The 18,797-nt window shown below is 46.9% G+C and overlaps 1 protein-coding gene across 1 annotated transcript; it reads left to right on the top strand.

Annotated features, from left to right (window-relative positions):
* Nucleotides 1–9,183: 9,183 nt before the first annotated feature.
* Nucleotides 9,184–17,145, top strand: LOC115080924. Its single transcript, XM_029585385.1, has 5 exons — nt 9,184–9,312; nt 12,217–12,519; nt 14,074–14,127; nt 14,596–14,911; nt 15,909–17,145. The coding sequence occupies exons 1-5, from the start codon at nt 9,237–9,239 to the stop codon at nt 15,952–15,954; spliced, it is 795 nt and encodes a 264-aa protein (XP_029441245.1). The 5' UTR covers nt 9,184–9,236; the 3' UTR covers nt 15,955–17,145.
* Nucleotides 17,146–18,797: the final 1,652 nt, after the last annotated feature.

The raw sequence follows: 18,797 nt of genomic DNA, 5'->3' as shown, positions 1-18,797 counted from the left end.
TCTTTGCTATTGTTCAAGTTCATAGTCTCTGGTAACACATTGTATCTGATGAATTGAGAGCTGGTTCTCTTATTTAATTGTTCTTTAGTGACTAGGAAAGTGTTCTTGTCTCCTTTCAAGTTATTCTTTTTTTTTTTGTTTGTAATCTATTTTTATTGGCAGAATCCATAAAAACACGATAATACAAAAACATAGCTATCATATACAATACATGAGAGCAAGAGTATGAACGTATATCATAGGAATGGTAATGATGAGCTAATACAAATGATATACTACCAAACTTTTATAGCCCCAACCAAAGTGACCCGCTTCCCCTCCCTCCCCCCCCCCCCCCCCCAACTACCTGGTATTTGTAATTATCCGTAAACAGTAATAAACGGATGTGACTGAGAAAGATAAACAGGCTAGCATATGAGAGCAGTAATCCTATACTGAGTAATATAGGAGCATACATGAACAAGCAAGGGAAAACAGGCATATATAGAAATAATTAGATACCTAGGAGTGTATGCCTAACAAAAAGAGACATAACTACTGCCGCGCCTATACGTAAAGCAAACAAATACTGGTACATACTATGCCAAGGAAAATGACGGCACCCAGGGCTCAAGAGCTACAGGCACCAATGCTGGTCCCAACGAATGGGTCAAGTACCACACAGAACATGCAGGAGACTACTAGATCAGCAGTAAAGAAAGTGGATTACACACTGGATGTTTGAGCTTGCTTATCAAGCCAGAGCCGATATGGTTCCCAAGACCGATAAAATGCAGGCAGGCGATTATGATGAGTAGCGGTAAGTCTGCCCAATTGGTAATATGAGTATAGGCGTTGGAGTATTCCGGCCACCAAAGGAGCCTGAGCCTGTTTCCAATGTAGAGCTATTTCAGCCCTAGTCGCAATAAATACCTGCAACATGAATTTGTATGTGTCTTTATTGCAATCCGGCATTGGAAGACCCAATAAAGCATGCCATGGTTTAGGCACCACAGGTTTGCGTAAGAGTAGAGTTAACCATGTGAATACCCCCTGCCATACCAAGTCGACCTTTGGACAGGTCCACCAAACATGATAGTAAGTGCCAACTGCTCCACATCCCCTCCAGCACTGATCCGATATGGATGGAACAAATCTATGTAACCGATCAGGGGAGTAATGCCATCTATATAGCATTTTATAGCAGTTTTCCTGCAGACCCGCAGAAAAAGAGCATTTATGAGCCATGGTATATATTATGTCCCAATCCTGATCCTCAAGGTCCCTGTGAAAATCTAATTCCCAATTAGTGCGAAATTTTGGGAATCCACATCTCTTCCCATTAATAAGGGCATAAATTTTTGAAATGATGCCCCTAATAGACGAGGCATGGTTGCAAAAAGATTCAAACAGAGTGCCCGTGCCCCGTAGAGTACCCTGCTGCATCCCTCTATGAATAAAATAATGGAGCTTAGCATAAAGAAGAAAATCAGGTTTAGTAATGGGGTGCTGTGCACCCAGCTGTTCCCTAGTGAGCAGAACCCCCTGCTGGATAACATGAGCCATTTTGTAGATACCAGCCCCCCTCCATCGTGTAGCCAAGCCAGCAGACACAGCACCTGGCCCCAGGGTATTAGTAAACAAGTGAGACATTAATGAGAAGGGCTCCGTCCCCACCAATGTTGGCCTCCATTGCCTCCAGATCCTCATTGTGGTAACTAAAGCATAGGGCATCAGTGCTACGGCGGACCAAGTCAAACAGGGTTGCCAAGGCATCGCGGAAACTGGCATGGTACCCACCAAGGCTTGTTCAAGCTTCACCCACTGAGGGAGGTCATGTGTACAATGAAGTGACACCAAAGCACGCAACTGTGCCGCACAATAGTACCAAGATAGATTTGGCAATTGCATCCCCCCTCTTGACCTAGGTTGGTATAGCATAGTTCTAGATACCCTTGGGGGCCGCTTTCGCCAGATGAATTTACACAGAATTTGTTGCCATTTATTGAGTTGGGTAGAAGTAATGTGTATGGGGATAGTAGTGAAAAAATAAAGGAATCGAGGTAAGATGTTCATTTTTAGGATGGCCAGCCGACCGAGCCAGGAATGAGTGTGCCTCTCCCACCGTACCAAATCACTCGTGATGGAGGTAGTAAGGGGACCATAGTTTAGGTCATATAAGTATTTTGTGTGAGACCCTAGGCGAACCCCCAGATATTTGAGGGATGTAGTAGCCCACTTGAAGGGAAATAAGCGACTTAACACGCCAACCTCCGCAGACGGTAAGGTCAAGTTCAAAATTTCAGACTTCTCATAGTTGACTTTCATGCCGGAAACTGCCATAAACTTGCCCAATTCTTCCATAACCCCCTGAAGTGAGGAGTCAGGTTCTGTGAGGGTAAGCAGGACATCGTCAGCAAATAAAGAAATTTTAAACTGCATATCACCTCTGGAAATACCTGCTATATTTGTGGCCTCCCTTATACGCTGGGCAAAAGGCTCCAAGAACAGAGCAAATAATAGAGGTGACAGCGGGCAACCCTGTCTTGTCCCCCTCTGTATGGTAAAGGGCATCCCATATCCCCCATTCGCCTTCACGCGAGCGAATGGGTTCTCGTATAGCTTCCTCAACCACTTCAGGTAAGCCGCCCCAAAACCCATAGCACCCAGCACTCTGAATAAGAACTCCCAGTGTACCAGATCAAAGGCTTTCTCCGCATCCAGGGCGAGCAGAACCGCTGGGGTATTATCCCTGTGTACTAGGTCTATAATATCAATAATTCTCCGCACGTTGTCCGCTGCCATTCTGCCCGGAACGAATCCCACCTGGTCACTATGAATGATCCCTGGTAATATCCCATTAAGTCTGGCAGCGAGAATCCTAGCCAGGATTTTCAAGTCAATATTGATTAAGGATATTGGGCGATAGGAGCTACACCTAGTAGGATCGCGGCCCGGTTTGGCCAGTACTGTAATGCCTGCGGTGTTAGCATCTGGAGTTAAGGAGGCCCCCTCTCCCAGGGAATTAAAAGCAGCAGTCAAGGGTCCCGCCAGTTGGGCCGCATATTTGCGATAATAAGTCCCTGTATAGCCGTCTAGGCCAGGAGCCTTACCCGGTTTGAGTTTTTTGATAGCAGAAAGGACCTCTTCTGTCTCAATAGGTTTATCTAAGAAATCCTTCTGGGTAGATAGAAGCCCCGGCAACCTAACCGATTGTATGTACGCATCTATGGCGTCCTCCGTGATGGACTCATCCCTGGTATACAGCTTGGAATAAAAGGCAGTAAAGGAGGCACGAATACCATCAGATGCGGTAACCAGGTCCCCATTCTCAGCAAGAATTTGGGCAACCACCGTTTTGGCCTGAGCGACCCGTAGCTGCCTAGCCAAATATCTGCCCGCCTTGTTTCCTCCCTCAAAGAACTGCTGCCTCGCAAGCATAAGTTGGTGACTAATAGCCGAATCCTCTAGGGCCCGAATCTTGTCTTTAACCTGCAGTATCTTCCGATACGTCATTTTGGATTTAGTGTGGCTATGTGATTGGGTCAAGAGAGCCAAGTCCTTTAACCATGTAACCCGCTGCTCCTCCCTCTCTCTGTTGCAGTGGGCCGCCCTCGCTATAAGCGTGCCCCGTATCACCACCTTAGAGCACTCCCAGACCGTTAGCGGGGACACGTCACCCGTCTGATTCTCCTGAAAGTATGTCTGTAGCTGCTTCTCCACTTGGCTAGCAAATTGGGGATCCCTCAGGAGGCTATCATTAAGACGCCAGTGGCGAAATCCCCTGTCCTGATCACCAAGGGAGCATGTCATCCAGATCAATGCATGATCGGACCATGTGATGCTGTCAATATCAACTTTCTGAACCAAATGTTGGAAAGCAGAGGACATGAAAAAACAATCAATCCGGGTATAAGTGTCATGCGGGCGGGAGTAAAAAGTATAGGAGTGGGAGTGCGGGTGCCTCACCCTCCAAATATGCACCAGTCCCCAATCCGCCAAAAAGGTATGCCACTGACGCCTAACTGGAGCTGCATAGGACTTCCCTGAGCTAGAATCTACCGCAGGGTCCTGCATGAAATTGAAGTCCCCTCCCAGAATCAGATCACCCTCTGCACGGTTCCGCAGAAGATCATCCAGCGCATGTATATAGGAGGACTGCTGAGAGTTTGGGAAATAAACGTTGAGCAACGTGAGTGTCTGTTTGCCCAGCCTAAGTTTCACCAACACATATCTTCCTAATGGGTCACACACCTGGAACAGTACGTCATGCACTAAGGCCGAAGAAATAAGAATACCCACCCCAGTGTACTTTTGAGTCTGAGAACTGGCAGCCCAAAATGAGGAGGAATAATTGGGGAAAATCAAAAGCCTTTCATGGTGCTTACGGACGTGCGTTTCCTGAAGGAAAACGATTGCAGCCTGCTGCCTCTGTAGTTCTCTCTTGAGGGTCTGTCTCTTCCTAGGGGTATTTAACCCTTTAACGTTTAAGGAAATAAGTTTAGCCGCCATTATATATCATGAAGCGCCCTGTAGGTCCACACAATACCCCCGAGGACCCTTGCAATATCCCCCACCACTCACCCAGCCAACCTTGTCCCCCAATGCCCACCCATGCTAGTATCCTCCTTCCTACCATGCAAATACTGCCCATATACACAAGAAAATGTACATCCGAGAAAAATACACCCCAAATAACCAGGTCTTGCCCCCTTCATTCCAACAGTATCCCTAGTGCCCTGTTCGGGATACACCACTCCTAGGAGACCGTTACAGCCTCTGCAGAGCAGTCCCACTTTCCCGAGAAGCTCTCCCTCCCCCCCCCCCCCCGATCCTTTAACGATAAGTTAACCTGAAAATGTGTAAAGAAACTCAGAACCCACTCGGCAAACTCTGCTGAGGTAACAAATTCCGGCCCACATACCCTCCTTAGAAGGCTTGTTACCCGCGATGCAGCAGGCGCTTCAACCGAACATATGTCAAACTCTATAAACCTTGAATAACCACACTGTGTGCAATAAAAGTTTTAAATTGCCGCGGAAAAGTCCACTGAACTTGGCCAGCGTCTCACCCCAAGTCCTGCGCCGGGGAGCGGCGAGTCTCCGACTGCCTCTGTAGACGTTTGCCTCCCTTTCCCGCTCTTTGCCATCTAGGTGCAGTGTCAAGGGGTTGCTCAGCAGGCGCCATTTTAGGATGCTGAAAGGAGATCGGGATATTTGCCTTACCGAAGGCCTCCGCAGCTTCCTCCAAATTCGTAATACGATAATTGATCCCCTGGGCTTGAAAAGAGAGACCGAAAGGGTAAGTCCACTTATATCGGATGTCCTTCCCGCGTAGCGTCGCTGTTACTTCCTTGAGATCGAACCTTTTCTTCAAAGTAAGAGCTGATAAGTCTTGAAAGATAGCAATTTTTAAATTTTTCCAAGTAATCTCGGTCATCCGGCGGGCCACCGCGTACACCCGTTCCTTTAAGGGGTAACTCGTAAAACAAAGCACAATGTCCCGCGGTCTTTGGTCGCGCCGGGGACCGAGTGCTCTATGCGCCCGCTCGAAACTAATCTCTGGCGCAGGAGGGACAGATGTAGATTCCTGTTCTGTGCTCTGTGATAGCAAATGGGTGCAAATCTGTGTGGCGACCTCCGAGGCATCAGCAAATTCGGGGGTGTCCGGTACCCCTCGTATGCGTAAGTTGTTTCGTCGACACCTATTCTCTAGGTCCTCAACTTTAGCTTGCAACGATTGAAGATCTGTGTTAGCCGAAGCTTGTCGTGTAGTTATGGTGTTAATCGCATCCCCATGCCGATCAATACGGCCTTCGTTCTCATCCACTCGGGTTCCCAGTGCCACGAGGTCTCCTCGGAGGTCAGCCATTGTTGCCATGAGCTCTGACTTATGTTGCTTTAAATCAGCACGGAGCTCGATAAACCATTGCCGAGCTTCGTCTCTGGTAAGCAGTGTCGAGAGAAGCTGGCTGTTAGAGGGCTCCAAAGCCCCTGCCTGTGTGTCGCTAGCCGAGGCCTCCTCCGAAGGGGAAGGCGATGGATCGTCGCCATCTTGTCCCGGCTCAGTGGGAACTTTCCCATATGAAAACTGTTTGAGATCTGCAGTTTTCCGCTTCGTGGCCATTGCACAACCCGCTGTACGAAGTCCTAGTGTCTTTGGTGTGGATCTGTGCTTGAGGAGTGAATTTAAAAAGACGAAGCAGTGGGTTATAAGGATCGGGGGGTTCGGAGCTCACTCGTTATGCGACCGCTTGCATCGGCTGCCAACAGCGCCCCCCCTTTCAAGTTATTCTTGATCCTCTCTTTGCACAAGTCTGGTCTTACATGTGTACTTACATTAAATAATTTGGGTATGTACTGTTTGGAGTCTGTTTTGAATTCATTCAAAAAGTAACAAAGGGTTTTTCAAACAATTTTTTAAACATATTTACCCTTAGTGCTCTTCTTCCCTTAGTTGGGGGTTTGTTTTTGGTGTGCTTTTCAAGCTCATCTTGTATCTAGCCCATCTATCTAGTTTGTTTTATATATGTGAGTGGGTATATGTATATAACAAACCAAATAAGGAACAATATCACATCTAAAAATACGTTTGTTTGTTTGGTTTTAACCTATGCATAAACATTACTTGTATTAAAAACAAACATTTATATTTGATTCAGTGTGAAAAAAAATCTTTTAAACTTCAGTAAAATTCAATAGTGCACCCAAAATTCACAAAAAGTGTCCATTTAGTAAAGACAACACCATGAATCCTTCTTACTTGTCGATATAGTACGTAGAACACTTCAAAGCAGTTCCTCAAATGTTTTTACTTGCACATTCATGCTTTCGTATCGATGTTATCCAGAAACTTATAAAATTCAATAAAAATAATGAAACACAATAATACTTTCTTCTTAAATAGTGGAACCAAATGGGTTTTCAAGTCCAATTTCTTGAGACAGATCTAATAAAGTGACAAATCAAATGAAATAATAGCTTCTTCTTGAGTAGCAGAACCTAACTGTTCTCAGTCCAGACAAGAGCCCGACTGTTTCACCATCATCGGCTTCCTCAGGGGGACATTTTTTCTTCTTATGCCACAAACAGAAATCACACCCATTGTATCAAATGGAGGTATAGAGGCTTAGATATATCTAATACTTCAATAACATTTTCAATCTTAGTAAAACACTCATTACTGCTGACATGTATCTGGAACTCTCACAATATTTTTAGATATATGATGTTTGTTATATATTTTATAATTATTAGGAACATATTTTTTTTATCTACCATTTTTGCTATACTGTATAGTGATTTATATATATATATGTTTACATATATTTACATGTTCCAAAGAATCACCCTGTGCTCTCCCCCCACTCACTGTCTGTCCTTTATACACTAAACAATTCTTGTGAAAGCAGTGATGTTCCCTCCCTATGATTATTTATCAAATCTCAGACGCAGCTGCATGGCCTTCATTCTCTCTCAGGCTTTAACTGCTAGCTTTCTCATCATAGACTTAGTGGAATAAGTAAAAGAAGACTCTTGCCTGTTCGTAACCATTTCACAGTGCGAGGCAGTAAAGAGGAGTTCACTCAGAAGTTGGCCTGTGCCCTTCAAACCAGTCTGTGTCTGGGTGAAAACTCCCACTCCGTACGGCCTGTCCTCTATATACATCCTCGGCAAAAGTAGCAAAACGACGACTCCAACATATGGTTACATAGGTGGTATGTAGGTCCTGCATTTATCTATCAAATCTAATTTCTGGTGCATATTAGTATTGAGCTAAACATCTGGTATAGAGATTGGATAATTAAAATCACTTATTTCTGGTTTTCACCTCTTAGTCTGTGAGTTGTTGTTGTGGATCTTTGCATTCTGTCATTTGATTTATACCTTAGGTTTAATAACAGCTTTGGTCCTTCTTGTTGTTGTTGTGGTTCTGTGTATTCTGATGTCTCCAGTTAGATCAGCCAGGTTTTTAGTTGATTTTTGAAAAAACTCTTTCTGTCTGGTAAAATATGCAGGGACCCAGGCATACAATGCCAGAGCTTTGGATCTGCTATGGAGAACACTCCGTCTCTTATTTGCTTTCAGCTGTGTGCACCCTATTGTGGGGTTAGATGGCAGGGTTCATTGAGGGTTTGTAGGGTTGGTCACTCCTACTAAGCCGGTGCTATTGTCATGAATGACGTTGACTATTAACTTTTAATACTTTTTTCTTCTGCTCTGCATCCATTCGGGGGGGTGAAGACCATGCTGGTCCTATGTTCAGTGCATCATACATGTGAGAACCATGTGTCAGGTGTGTCCCGACAGGGAAAAAAAAAGAAAAGGTTGAGAACCACTGGCCCAGAGAGTGAAATTCAAGCTTCTTTGCTTGGTCCAGGAGCGAGAGGGCGGGGCTGCAGTATGGGATTGAGGGGTTTGGTTTATTATGCTTTAGATGAGAGTTGACTCTTATCTTATACAAGCCGTTAAGCCCGTAAGAACGGGCTACATTAAAACAGTTTTTTTCGGTTTGGTTTTCGGAATCGGCCCTCCTCCTCATTTCTTCTCCCCCTCCCCACTGCTGCTCTCTACCGTGCATGTGCGGCAGGTCGGTCGGGGCTCATTTATCGAGTTAGATTGGGGGGTTTGGCTTCACTTTATGTTCCCAGTTATCTATTATAGGCTTGCATCATTTTTCTTTTTCTTCATTGTTTTAATTATGTGATCTGCTTTTGTAGAAATTGTGTAAATCAAGGAGGACAACTGTAAACTGGCACTTTCGGTCTTCCTTATTAAATGTTAAGAGAAAGTTTTGGGGGGTTTTCTCTTACCAGTTTATCAATGTTTATTTTATGCTTAATTTTTTTTTTTTTGGGAAATAACATACAATGCCTCACCCCAGCTGCAGGTCTTCCTTTCGCGCACCGGCAAATAGATTTTTTTTTTTTTTATTTCCCCGCAGAGCGAAACGAATCTAGATCCCCCCCCCCCCCCGTTCATCTGTGAAGATGAAGGCTGCATGTAACCTTACAAAACTTTCCACGGCCGCCATGCGGTCGCGCGATCACCTGTGGCGCTCGCAGGGCGAAACTGCCCCCTTGGGGCGGACCGGCGCCGCAACTTAGAAGCGAATCCCGCCCCCCCTATCATCGTCCAATCAACTGCAGTAAAAAAAAAAAAAAAAGGGGGGCGGAGAAATCTGGCCCCGCCCTTTTGTTGCCATCTTCAATGACAGGAGCCCAGTTTCTCCCACTTTAAAAAGTGAAACCCGGGAAGATGCGGCTCGTACTCCTCCTCCTCTTCCTCCATCATTTCTGCCTCTCCTCCCGCGCCGCTACCCTCCCTGATCCTGGTGAGTGTGGTGGGGTGGGGGCGGGACCGGCACCGGGAGAGACTTTGGGCAGAGGGCGCTTTATTTAATGCGGGGGCCGCCGCCGCTAAGCTCTCGGGCGCAGGGGAAGCTGCGCGGGCGCGACAGACACAGGGCGTAAGGGAGCAGTGATACAGGACCCGCCAAGGCTTTCCACTAACTTTAGCAAAACAGACTCCCCATGCATATTCTTAATACCCTACCCCCCCGCCCCGCCCCCCATCTGACATGTCTGCAGGCTTTACCGATTCAACCTGTGCATTCAGGGCCGGGTTTTAAACATGTTAGGCGCCTGGTCCCCAACTAATGCTCTACCACCGCCCCCCCCCCCCTCTCAAAATAAATACCTGGGGGCTGAGGAGCGCCTCAGCAACAGACCCCGCCCCCTCCACAGCTCCGCCCACCCTTTAAGAGACTGCCTCAGCAAATCGGCTATCCCACTGTGCGCCGGCTCTCCCAGTGCGCCGGCGCAGGCGCACTGGGAGAGCCGGCGCACTGGGAGCCCCGGCTCAGCGACTTATTGCCCGGGGCAAGAAGTCGAGGAAGGGCCTGCTAGCGCTGCTTTTCTGGGTGGCCCCCTTCCTCCTCGGCTCTCTCTGTCTCGGGGGCGGGGGGAGGAGAGGAGCCTCTTGGCGGTGGCTTCCAGTTTTTTTTTGGGGGTCAGCTTTCGGGCACCTTGCAGTGCAGGATCGCCGGGCGCGCACTGCTGATTTTCACTTCTTTTTTTTTTATTTTTCTGAGACTTGGGAGTCCGCTCTTTCAGATTTCGTTCAGGGTCTGCCTGCCCCGTAGGGATTTTGGTTTGGAGCAGGGGCTGCACTTCCGATCTGAAGATACACGGACACAGGCCCTAGGAAAGCTGTAATCAGTGTAACGAATCCATACTAGAATCTCTTTGAAGTGATGGGTTATGTGTAACAGGATGTTAAATGGTTTGCCCCGCTGTACTGCCATTTGTGTGCAGTATTTAATTTTCCACTAGTGTTAGGATTGTGTAAGTTCAGTTCCACCCACACTATGTGTGTGTGTGTGTACTCATATATATACATATATCTGTGCTTTGATAACACTGCTTTCCCATAGTCAGCATTAGTGTAGCTGTCCAACATGTATTTTTATTCTTTCATGTGAAGTCTTTTTGGATTCAAGATGAACTTTTATTATTATTATAGGTACGAAGTGGAAAAGCCCAGTTTTTTGTTGTGTTTTTTTGGATGGGATGGGAGCTCATGTGTACAGGACAATCCCCTGTTCCTGCTTCACATCCTACTAAACTTTCAAACAATAAATGGCGCAGGTGGCAGTGGGACTGTCACGGGCTGCTCTGCCTTTGAGGGGTTGTTTTCCTGCCCAGTACATTTCCCCCTCCTCCTGGCTCCCAGCCAGCAGAAAAGTTTGCTGAGTGACGTGTGTTCTTGAGTGATCACAGTTGCAATGGTTGCCAGCTCAGTGGAGGGCCAAATTTTAAACCATTGGTTCATCATTCCGCCCCCCCCCCCCCCATCACTACAGATGAATGGGTTTTTTCCTCCTATTGGCAGATGAAGACAGAGAAGAAAAGCTTTTACGGTAGCAGTCGTACATTAGGTAGTGTGCTGGAGTTCCAGCTATGAGCCTGATCTGACATCGCGGGTCAGAGCTCTGGAGCGTTTCTCAAAAATCTGCTCAATAAATCACACACTTCTTGCTGATATTCTCTTCGTGCGTGTACCAGACAGTCTAGAAAATGGGGACAAAGCATTCAACGCTGCTAAAAGACGCATGATTGGAAGGTTGAGTACAAAGGCACTTTCACCCCAACCGCAATAAGAGACAGTCGGAGGCTTAAAACGGTGGGGTCTGAGGGCGCGGAGAAACCGCTGGCATACGTCTCGGAGGAAGTGCCAAGGCAAATATCTCAGCGTCATGTCTGCTCTAGATGATCGCTTAACCAAAACCCAGGCTGCCATGCAGGATACCGAGGGCAGTTTGGAGGTCCAGTCAGAGAGGGCTGGATCATGCGGAACAAGGCAAGCATTTTGCTACAAGAAGATTCTTTACTGGAATCGGAGAGGTGCACAGCTGACCTAAAAGCGAAAAATTTAGATTTAACTAATCAGATTAATGACCAAGAGAACCAGAACCGGTGAAACAACTTAAAAATTGTTGGGCGACTGGAATCGCCTTGAGAGGAACTTTAATTGAATTTTTTTTTTTAATTCAATTTTACATATCATCCTCGTTATTTGTTGGGTTTGAGTGAGTTCTCCACATCATCCCGAACAATTTTACAGCATAAACAAGATAAACAACCCTGTGCCTCGCCCAGATCCATTCTACCCGCTTCCCCCCACCCCTCCAGTGGCTAACAGTGTAATCTACATTATTCAGAAAAGCCTGGATTTTAAAAGGGCTACGTACGTGGCCGGATTTTGTGCGCGCATTTTACAATGAGGCCCGGCCGTGTGTGAAAACCCCGGTATACGCAGAAGTGCTGGCCCAGGGAAAAGGGGTGGCCCAGGGGCCTGGCCTGGGTGGGGGAGTGCCATTAGCCACTGTCCCGGGGAAGTGCGCACTGGCAGCGAGCTGGTGCACGCAGATTACTCCTCCTCCAGAGGAGGAGTAATCGCTGGTGCACGCAGGGAAAAGGGCCACCCCTTTTCCCTTGGCCAGCACTTCTGCGCATACCGGGGTTTTTCACGCATGGCCGGGCCTCATTGGGGAGACACGAAGCCATCGTAAGGTAGAACAGAAGCAATAAGGCAGATTAAGGAAAGCTTACAGTCGCAGGTCTGCTGGCTTCCAGTACAATGTAGGGGAGTGGGAGAAGCAGAAGAATTTGTGAGACATCTCTTTCTCTCTCTCTTTCTCTTTCTCTCTCTCTCTCTCTCTCTCTCTCCTTCTCAGGTACTTCATGCCCGGCACTACCTCCATTTGACAGGAGTCATGGTATCATCCAAATTCCTATCTCCGATGCACAGCCCCCGTTCTTTGTGGAGCATAAATCCACGAACCAGAAGGACTTTGTGCGGATAGCACGTGTTCATGGAGAGGGCGAACATGTGGAGTATTACCAAGATATTCAAATGACTTTAGAGTACCACAATAGGTACCTCATCATGAGGAAGCTGGGAGACGAAAGTGCTGGGACCTACAGAGTGATCAGTGTCTCCGGAGTCTGTGTGGCTGCGTGGAATTTGACGATGTCAGGTAAGATCTGCTGGCAGTTGTCTGCTTTATTTTTTTGTTTTTAATTTTTTAACGTCCCAACGATGCTTGCTGAATTTCTTTTACCGCACTGGTAATCCATTGCTCCTCTGGTCCCGGTCTGATTCAGGTGAAGCGTGTGCCAGTCCTCCCATCTCCTGGGGACCTGATTCAGGGAATGCTTTGCAGGGATGGGCTGGCAACCAATTAACATTTGGACCTCTTTCATTAGCCCGGGACCAGTGCCCAGCAAGACCCCTAATCCTATCCCCCTCCCGAACACAAGTGTGTGCACGCCCTGATACATGCACGTACACAATCTTCTTTTTTTTAATAAAGTAGTGTTTTGTTTTGGTTTTTTTTTTAATTTTCTGAAGACCGCAAAACATTTCATCATATGCAGTGCACATTTGCTTATAGAAATATTTTAAATCTTCCAAATTATAAGAGTTGGGGAAACCTAGTAGACCGGTACCTAGAGTGCAGGTTATCCTGATGTGAGGGAATAATGTTTCATGCTGAGCGCGGTACAGAGTCCATAGCCTTGCCCGCTGTGTTCCTGAGAGCGTGGGTGAGGCTGCATCTGAAACCCTCGCCTTCCAGAATTTGAGCTCTGATACAGATTTCCAGGGAAAAGCAGTAGTTAGTGGCACCTCTTGGATTAGTTGATTCGTCAGTTTCTCAATGTCCAGAGAAGGTCTCTGATCGTCCCCCCAGAGGAAATCCAGATTCTATTGTCTCACTCCATCTCTGCCTCAAAATGTCTTGTGCGAATTGACGGTTGTACCGAACATGAATATGCAAACCTGCTAGATCACAGTGTCTTCCAGCCCAAAGCGCCCAAGTTGCTAAATTAACCAAAGAAAAATCTGTCTCTCATATCCTGATAAACCCCTGGGGGGATGCACTTAATCTAATATCCCGACACTGATTTCTGTGCATTCCCCTATCCCAAACCTGACAGTTCCGCATGTATTTCATTATTCTCCTTTTTATTTCTTATTTTTACACTCTGTTACTTTTTACTACTCTGTAAACAGTTGTGATGGTTCCCAAACGATGATATATAAAAGTTATTAAATAAATAAATACAATACCCCCCTCCCAACCCCATGAAATATAGACCTGCACAGGCAGACGCACAGGGCCACCTCTATTCACCAATACCCCCCCATGCCACTGAGCCCTCCAAACCTGCCCTGGGGGCACTCCCTGGGTGCATTTTCAGCCTGGGCCTCCTGTATCTGCCTCCTCGAGATGAGCTACGGTGGCTTCTCTTTGCTTTCCTGTATCTGGACGGGCCCTTCTCCAGCCTCCCCTGCTGGCCTATCGGTTCCTGTGCAGCCCAGATGCCTCTCCCCACTCTCTGTACAGCTTTTATTCCTGATTTTATTTTCCTCTCCGTTTGCTGACTGAGTAAAGATTTTCTCTGACTATCGCACAGCAGCCTTCCCCCTGCCAGGGTCTGCAGCCCATCAGGAAGCGGTGCGGCGCTGTCTGTGTGTGTGTGGGGCGGGTGATATTACAGCCCTGATCTTTCTTCTCTTCCTGATCCAGATGCGAGCACTGCTCCTGCTGGGACAAGCGCCACCACTGTTTCGCCTGTGTCCGGTAAGTCAGCTTTGACCTCGGTAGGATGAAACGACAGGAGTCGAGTGGCGCCTTTATAGACCGAAACAATTTATTGAGGCGCGAGCTTCCGAGGGCAGAGGTCGTGTCATCCTCTTGCATCCCACGTGGTGGACTCTGTCCTGGAAAAGCTCAGGCTTCCGATTAAACTGGTTAAAGTCTGTAAGGACCTACCTGACTCCTGTCATATTTTTTTCCTTCACCAGACTAACACATTCGTCCTTGTAAGGATGAATCTCTTTGTAAGGGGGTCGGAGAGATTCTCTGCTCGGGGAGCCCCTGCCTCCAGGTTATCGCCCCTTTCCATCCCAACGCCCAGAGTCGGGAAGCCTCGGGGTAATTCCCCCCTTCCCCTACCTCACGTTGCTCCCGGTCACTTTTGTGTTACGGGTGTGGCGCAGGTTGGGTGACTGGCGCTGCTCTCATCATTCTTGTGCTGCTCTCTTCCAGGGGCCGGGGACGACGGCAGTACAAAACTAGTTGGCCTGTGGGTTGCACTTGGTGTCCTTGCTGCTGCTGCTGTTGTGCTTTTCCTGGTCTTTCACTTCTGTAAGAAGAAGCTCTGGAGCATCTGCAGGGATTGTTGCCGTTTTCCTGGGCAGGCAACGTCTCCCTCCCTGCATGGCAGCGCGACTGAAGGCGAAGAGATCTCCCTGCCGGTGATGAAAGAGGCATCGGAGGAAGGAGCTGAGGAGACGGCGCCTGCTGCAGAGTCAAATGGCGCCTGCTGCAGGGAAGAAGCAATGTGCGACGTGAGCCTTCGTGGGTAAGGAAAGATCCCTGACGTCATGGATGGGGATGGGCATGTCAGAGCTTTGTTGGAGCTCATATGTACAGGACAATCCCCTGTTCCTGCTTCATGTCGTACTAAACTTTCAATCAATAAACGGCGCAGATGGCAGTGAGACTGTCACGGGCTGCTCTGCCTTTCAGGGGTTGTTGTCTGTTTCGTTCTCTCTTGCTTTTGCGCTATTTTCTTCGGGCACCGGGAAAGTGCACAGAAAAGTAGTAAAAACTGTTTTTCCGTGCACCCTCTGACTTAATATCATGGCGATATTAAGTCAGAGGTCCTGAAGGTTAAAAAAAAGAAAAAAAAATTAAAATGGGCCGGCGGCTGTCGGGTCGAAAACTGGACGCTCAATCTTGCCGGTGTCCGGTTTCCGAGCCCGTGGCTGTCAGCAGGCTCGAGAACCGATGCCGGCAAAATTGAGCGTCGGCTGTCAAAGCTGCTGACAGCCGCCGCTCCGGGCCAAAAGGAGACGCTAGGGACGCGCTAGTGTCCCTAGCATCTCCTTTTGCCCGTTTCTACGGCCGGGCCTCATTAAAATACTGAATCGTGTGCACAGGCGAGTGGCTTGTGTGCGCGCCGGGAGAGCCCGTAAGAGGGTTAGAGAGCAGGGCGCAAGGGGCAGTGGGGAGAGAGGGTTTAATCGGTGCCTATCCGTTATTTGGTCCCTCCACGGTGCCATTGGATGGGGAAGAGAAAAATTAAACTATGTTAAAAAAAAAAAAAGTGCGAGAGAGAGAATGGAGAGAGGAGAGGAAATGGAGTAGAGAGGGTCAAGGAAGAAAGATTAAGGGCAGGGAGCAGGACAGGAAGCAGTGGGGGAGACTTGGTCAGAATGAGGAGAAGTGAGAGGCAAGGGATGACAGGATTGGCTGCGAGGAATGTGATTTTGGGGAGGGATGAAGCAAGGATGCTTAGTGCTGCTGCTGCTGCTAACACCTGTCAGACAGGAAGGCTAATTCAATCCCTTTTCCAGTCTGTTACCAGGTGTCCAACAGAGGCCCAGATGTTTCTCTGCGTAATTAGATGGATTTCGCATCTGTACCGAGGACACAAGAGAACCAAGGCCACGGATCCCCTGCGTGGCCAAGATTGTAACTTTTTATTTCTAAATTCCACTCGTAAACCAACCCCTCCAACAAGGACTCTGGGCCTATACAAAACGTGCGACATCATGCACGGTGATGAATTAAACGTACTACAGGACACATCATGCACGGTGATGAATTAAACGTACTACAGGACACATCATGCACGGTGATGAATTAAACGTACTACAGGACACAAATGAAATGCAACTTTAAGTTGTAGAATAAAATACATAAAATCAACATTGACTAAAATAAAAAAACAACCTTATAATACTCCCTTGATATAAATAAAATATCTATGCACCGAGTTCAGATCTACAGGCATGATCTCAGCTTGCCTCCGTCATAGGCAGTTCTACGTACCCAAGTCTTACATGATTAACAGAAGCTAAGATTAATCTTCACTAGATCGCACCTCTCTGGCCAGGGCCAGGCCGAAACGATGGGCCTATAAGCACGATAAAGCTTTTGTCCTAATATCCATCAGTCAAACCTTATTAACTGAGGGGGATCTTCAACACAATCTCTTGAGAGGTTCGCAAGTTCCCACAAATACCATCTGCACGATCACTCGAACATTGCGGACAAACATTAGGCAGAGCTTTAAAAACGAAGATTAATGGATTAAACTGCACTCTGTAACTAAAGTGGATGATCCAAAGGCTTAAACAGAATTAAACAAGTGAAAGGTTAGATAGGAAAATGATGAGGTTTGGGATAGGATCAGTGGCAATGGAGGATTCTGGGCTATGTAGTTTTTTTTGTGATTTTAAGCTCATTCCCCAAATCAGGAATGTACATCTCTGGACAGCTGCGTCACAACTCTGTGACTCTTGTTCAGGCCTTCTTTTTTTCTGTGTCCCGTGCGAGATGCAGGGCACAGTTGTTTGTCTCTACATTTCATTGGGAGAGTGGGCTGGTGCCCCTCTCCCGGGCAACTTTCCTACGGTCTGAAATAGGCCCCAAATCAGGGTCCTAAAAATGTGCCTCCTACAAATCCACTTCCCCCACTGCCATTTACATTTTCCAAGGGAAAGTCTAAAGAGTTTGCAGGCACAATCTCCAGTCTTTTCTGATCTGAGCATGAGGCGAGTGAATGGAAAGTGTAATCTCGCTTTAGAGAGAGAGTTTGAAATTTATTTTTTTTTTTAAAGATAATTATGAATGTATATTAAAGACATGTAAAACCTTGCTGTTGGGTGCTATTGCTCACAAGTTTCGAAATCTTACGATCTGAGGCACCACTGCCAGATTCAACAAGATCCTTAAAAAAGTCTTAGGGAGGGCTTTGTCCTGCATGGCTCATTGGCGCTATCTCCTGGTCAGACTGTAGATTGCAGTACTGTGTTTCCATTCCTTATGTAGCAGCGGTCTATAAAAGAATACAAAGTTTACACCCCCCCATAGCTCCTATAGCACCTCCCATAGCTCCTGCATGCTATAGAAATACTGTTACCCAACAATTAAACCTCATGCCCTACGATGCACACCGTCAGCGCTCTATAAATATACAATAGTTATACCTCACAAAGTGCTGAGCAAACTGTCAGCCATAAAAAAAAGGGTTAAGGATCAGAAACCTAGAACATAAGGGCTGATAAAAACAATAATATCCATCCAAGCCTGCCCATTCACATCTCAGGGGAATGGATGGTATTCACCCCAGACTTCTGAAAGAACAGAAAGCTGCAAACCTGTTATCCTTAATCTGTAACCTCGCCTTTAAAACAGCCACAATACCTGAGGAGTGGAGGTGGCCAACATAACACAGATTTATAAAACAAATAATAAAAAGGGTGAGCCTGCTATCCGTGCAGGGCAAAATGGTAGAAGCTGTTCTTAAAAACAAAATTACTGGTTATACAGGTAGAGATGGTTTAATGGAAAAGAGTCAAGATGGTTTTAGTAAAGATTTTACCAATCTGGTAGATGTTTTGAAGGGGTTAATAAACATGCAGATTGCTGACGTCATTTGATAAAGTCCCTCCTGAGAGACTTATCAGTAAGGTAAAAAGTGATGGGATAAGAAGCAATGTCCCATTGTAGATTGCAAACTGGTGAAAAGACAGGAACCAGAGAGCCGGATTAAATGGTCAGTTTTGTCAGTGGAAAGGGGTAAACAGTGGTGTGCCTCAGGGATCTGCACCGGGAGCGGTGCTATTTAACATATTCATACATGATCTGGAAAGATGGAGGAGGAAGGAGGTGATCAAATGTGCGGAGGACGCAAAATTATTCAAGCTTGTTGAAACAGTAGTGGATTGTGAGGAACTGCAGAAGGACATTGTGATAGGAGACTGGGGATCTGAACTGCAGATGACATTTTATTATGGAAAAGTGCAAAGTGATTCTCATTAGGAAAAAAAATTCCAACCAGGGCCAGAGCTTCCATTAGGAAAATCAGGCGCTTGCCTAAAGTGCCAAAATCCTACTAGCAGAAGGCCTGGACGGGTCCTGATCCAGAGCTGGTACTGCCAAAGGAGGAAGCCTGCGTTGGAGCCACTGCTGCCCCTACCATCAATGTTTCCAGCGGTACAGAAAAAAAAATCATAGTTAAACAGGCCGATACAGTAAAAGTCGCGGGCCACTCTCCTGTGCGCGTGATTCAGTATTTAAATGAGGGCCCGCGGTAAAAAGAGGCTCTAGGGACACTAGCGCGTCCCTAGAGCCTCTTTTTTTGACAGGAGCGGCAGCTGTTAGAGAATTTGACAGCTGATGCTCAATTTTGCCAGCGTCTGTTCTCAAACCCGCTGACAGCCATGGGTTCGGAAACC

The sequence above is a fragment of the Rhinatrema bivittatum genome, chromosome 19, assembly GCF_901001135.1.
Source record: "Rhinatrema bivittatum chromosome 19, aRhiBiv1.1, whole genome shotgun sequence".
NCBI lineage: Eukaryota > Metazoa > Chordata > Amphibia > Gymnophiona > Rhinatrematidae > Rhinatrema > Rhinatrema bivittatum.
The sequence above is the reverse complement of the archived record's forward strand: the minus strand, read 5'-3'. Positions and strand labels throughout refer to the sequence as shown.

Excerpts from the sequence above, each read along its gene's own strand:
- LOC115080924 (XM_029585385.1), top strand. The coding sequence starts at position 9,237 with ATGCGGCTCGTACTCCTCCTCCTCTTCCTCCATCATTTCTGCCTCTCC. Across the intron at positions 9,313-12,216 it reads CGCTACCCTCCCTGATCCTG|GTACTTCATGCCCGGCACTA; the intron begins GTGAGTGTGGTG and ends TCTCCTTCTCAG. Across the intron at positions 14,128-14,595 it reads CACTGTTTCGCCTGTGTCCG|GGGCCGGGGACGACGGCAGT; the intron begins GTAAGTCAGCTT and ends GCTCTCTTCCAG.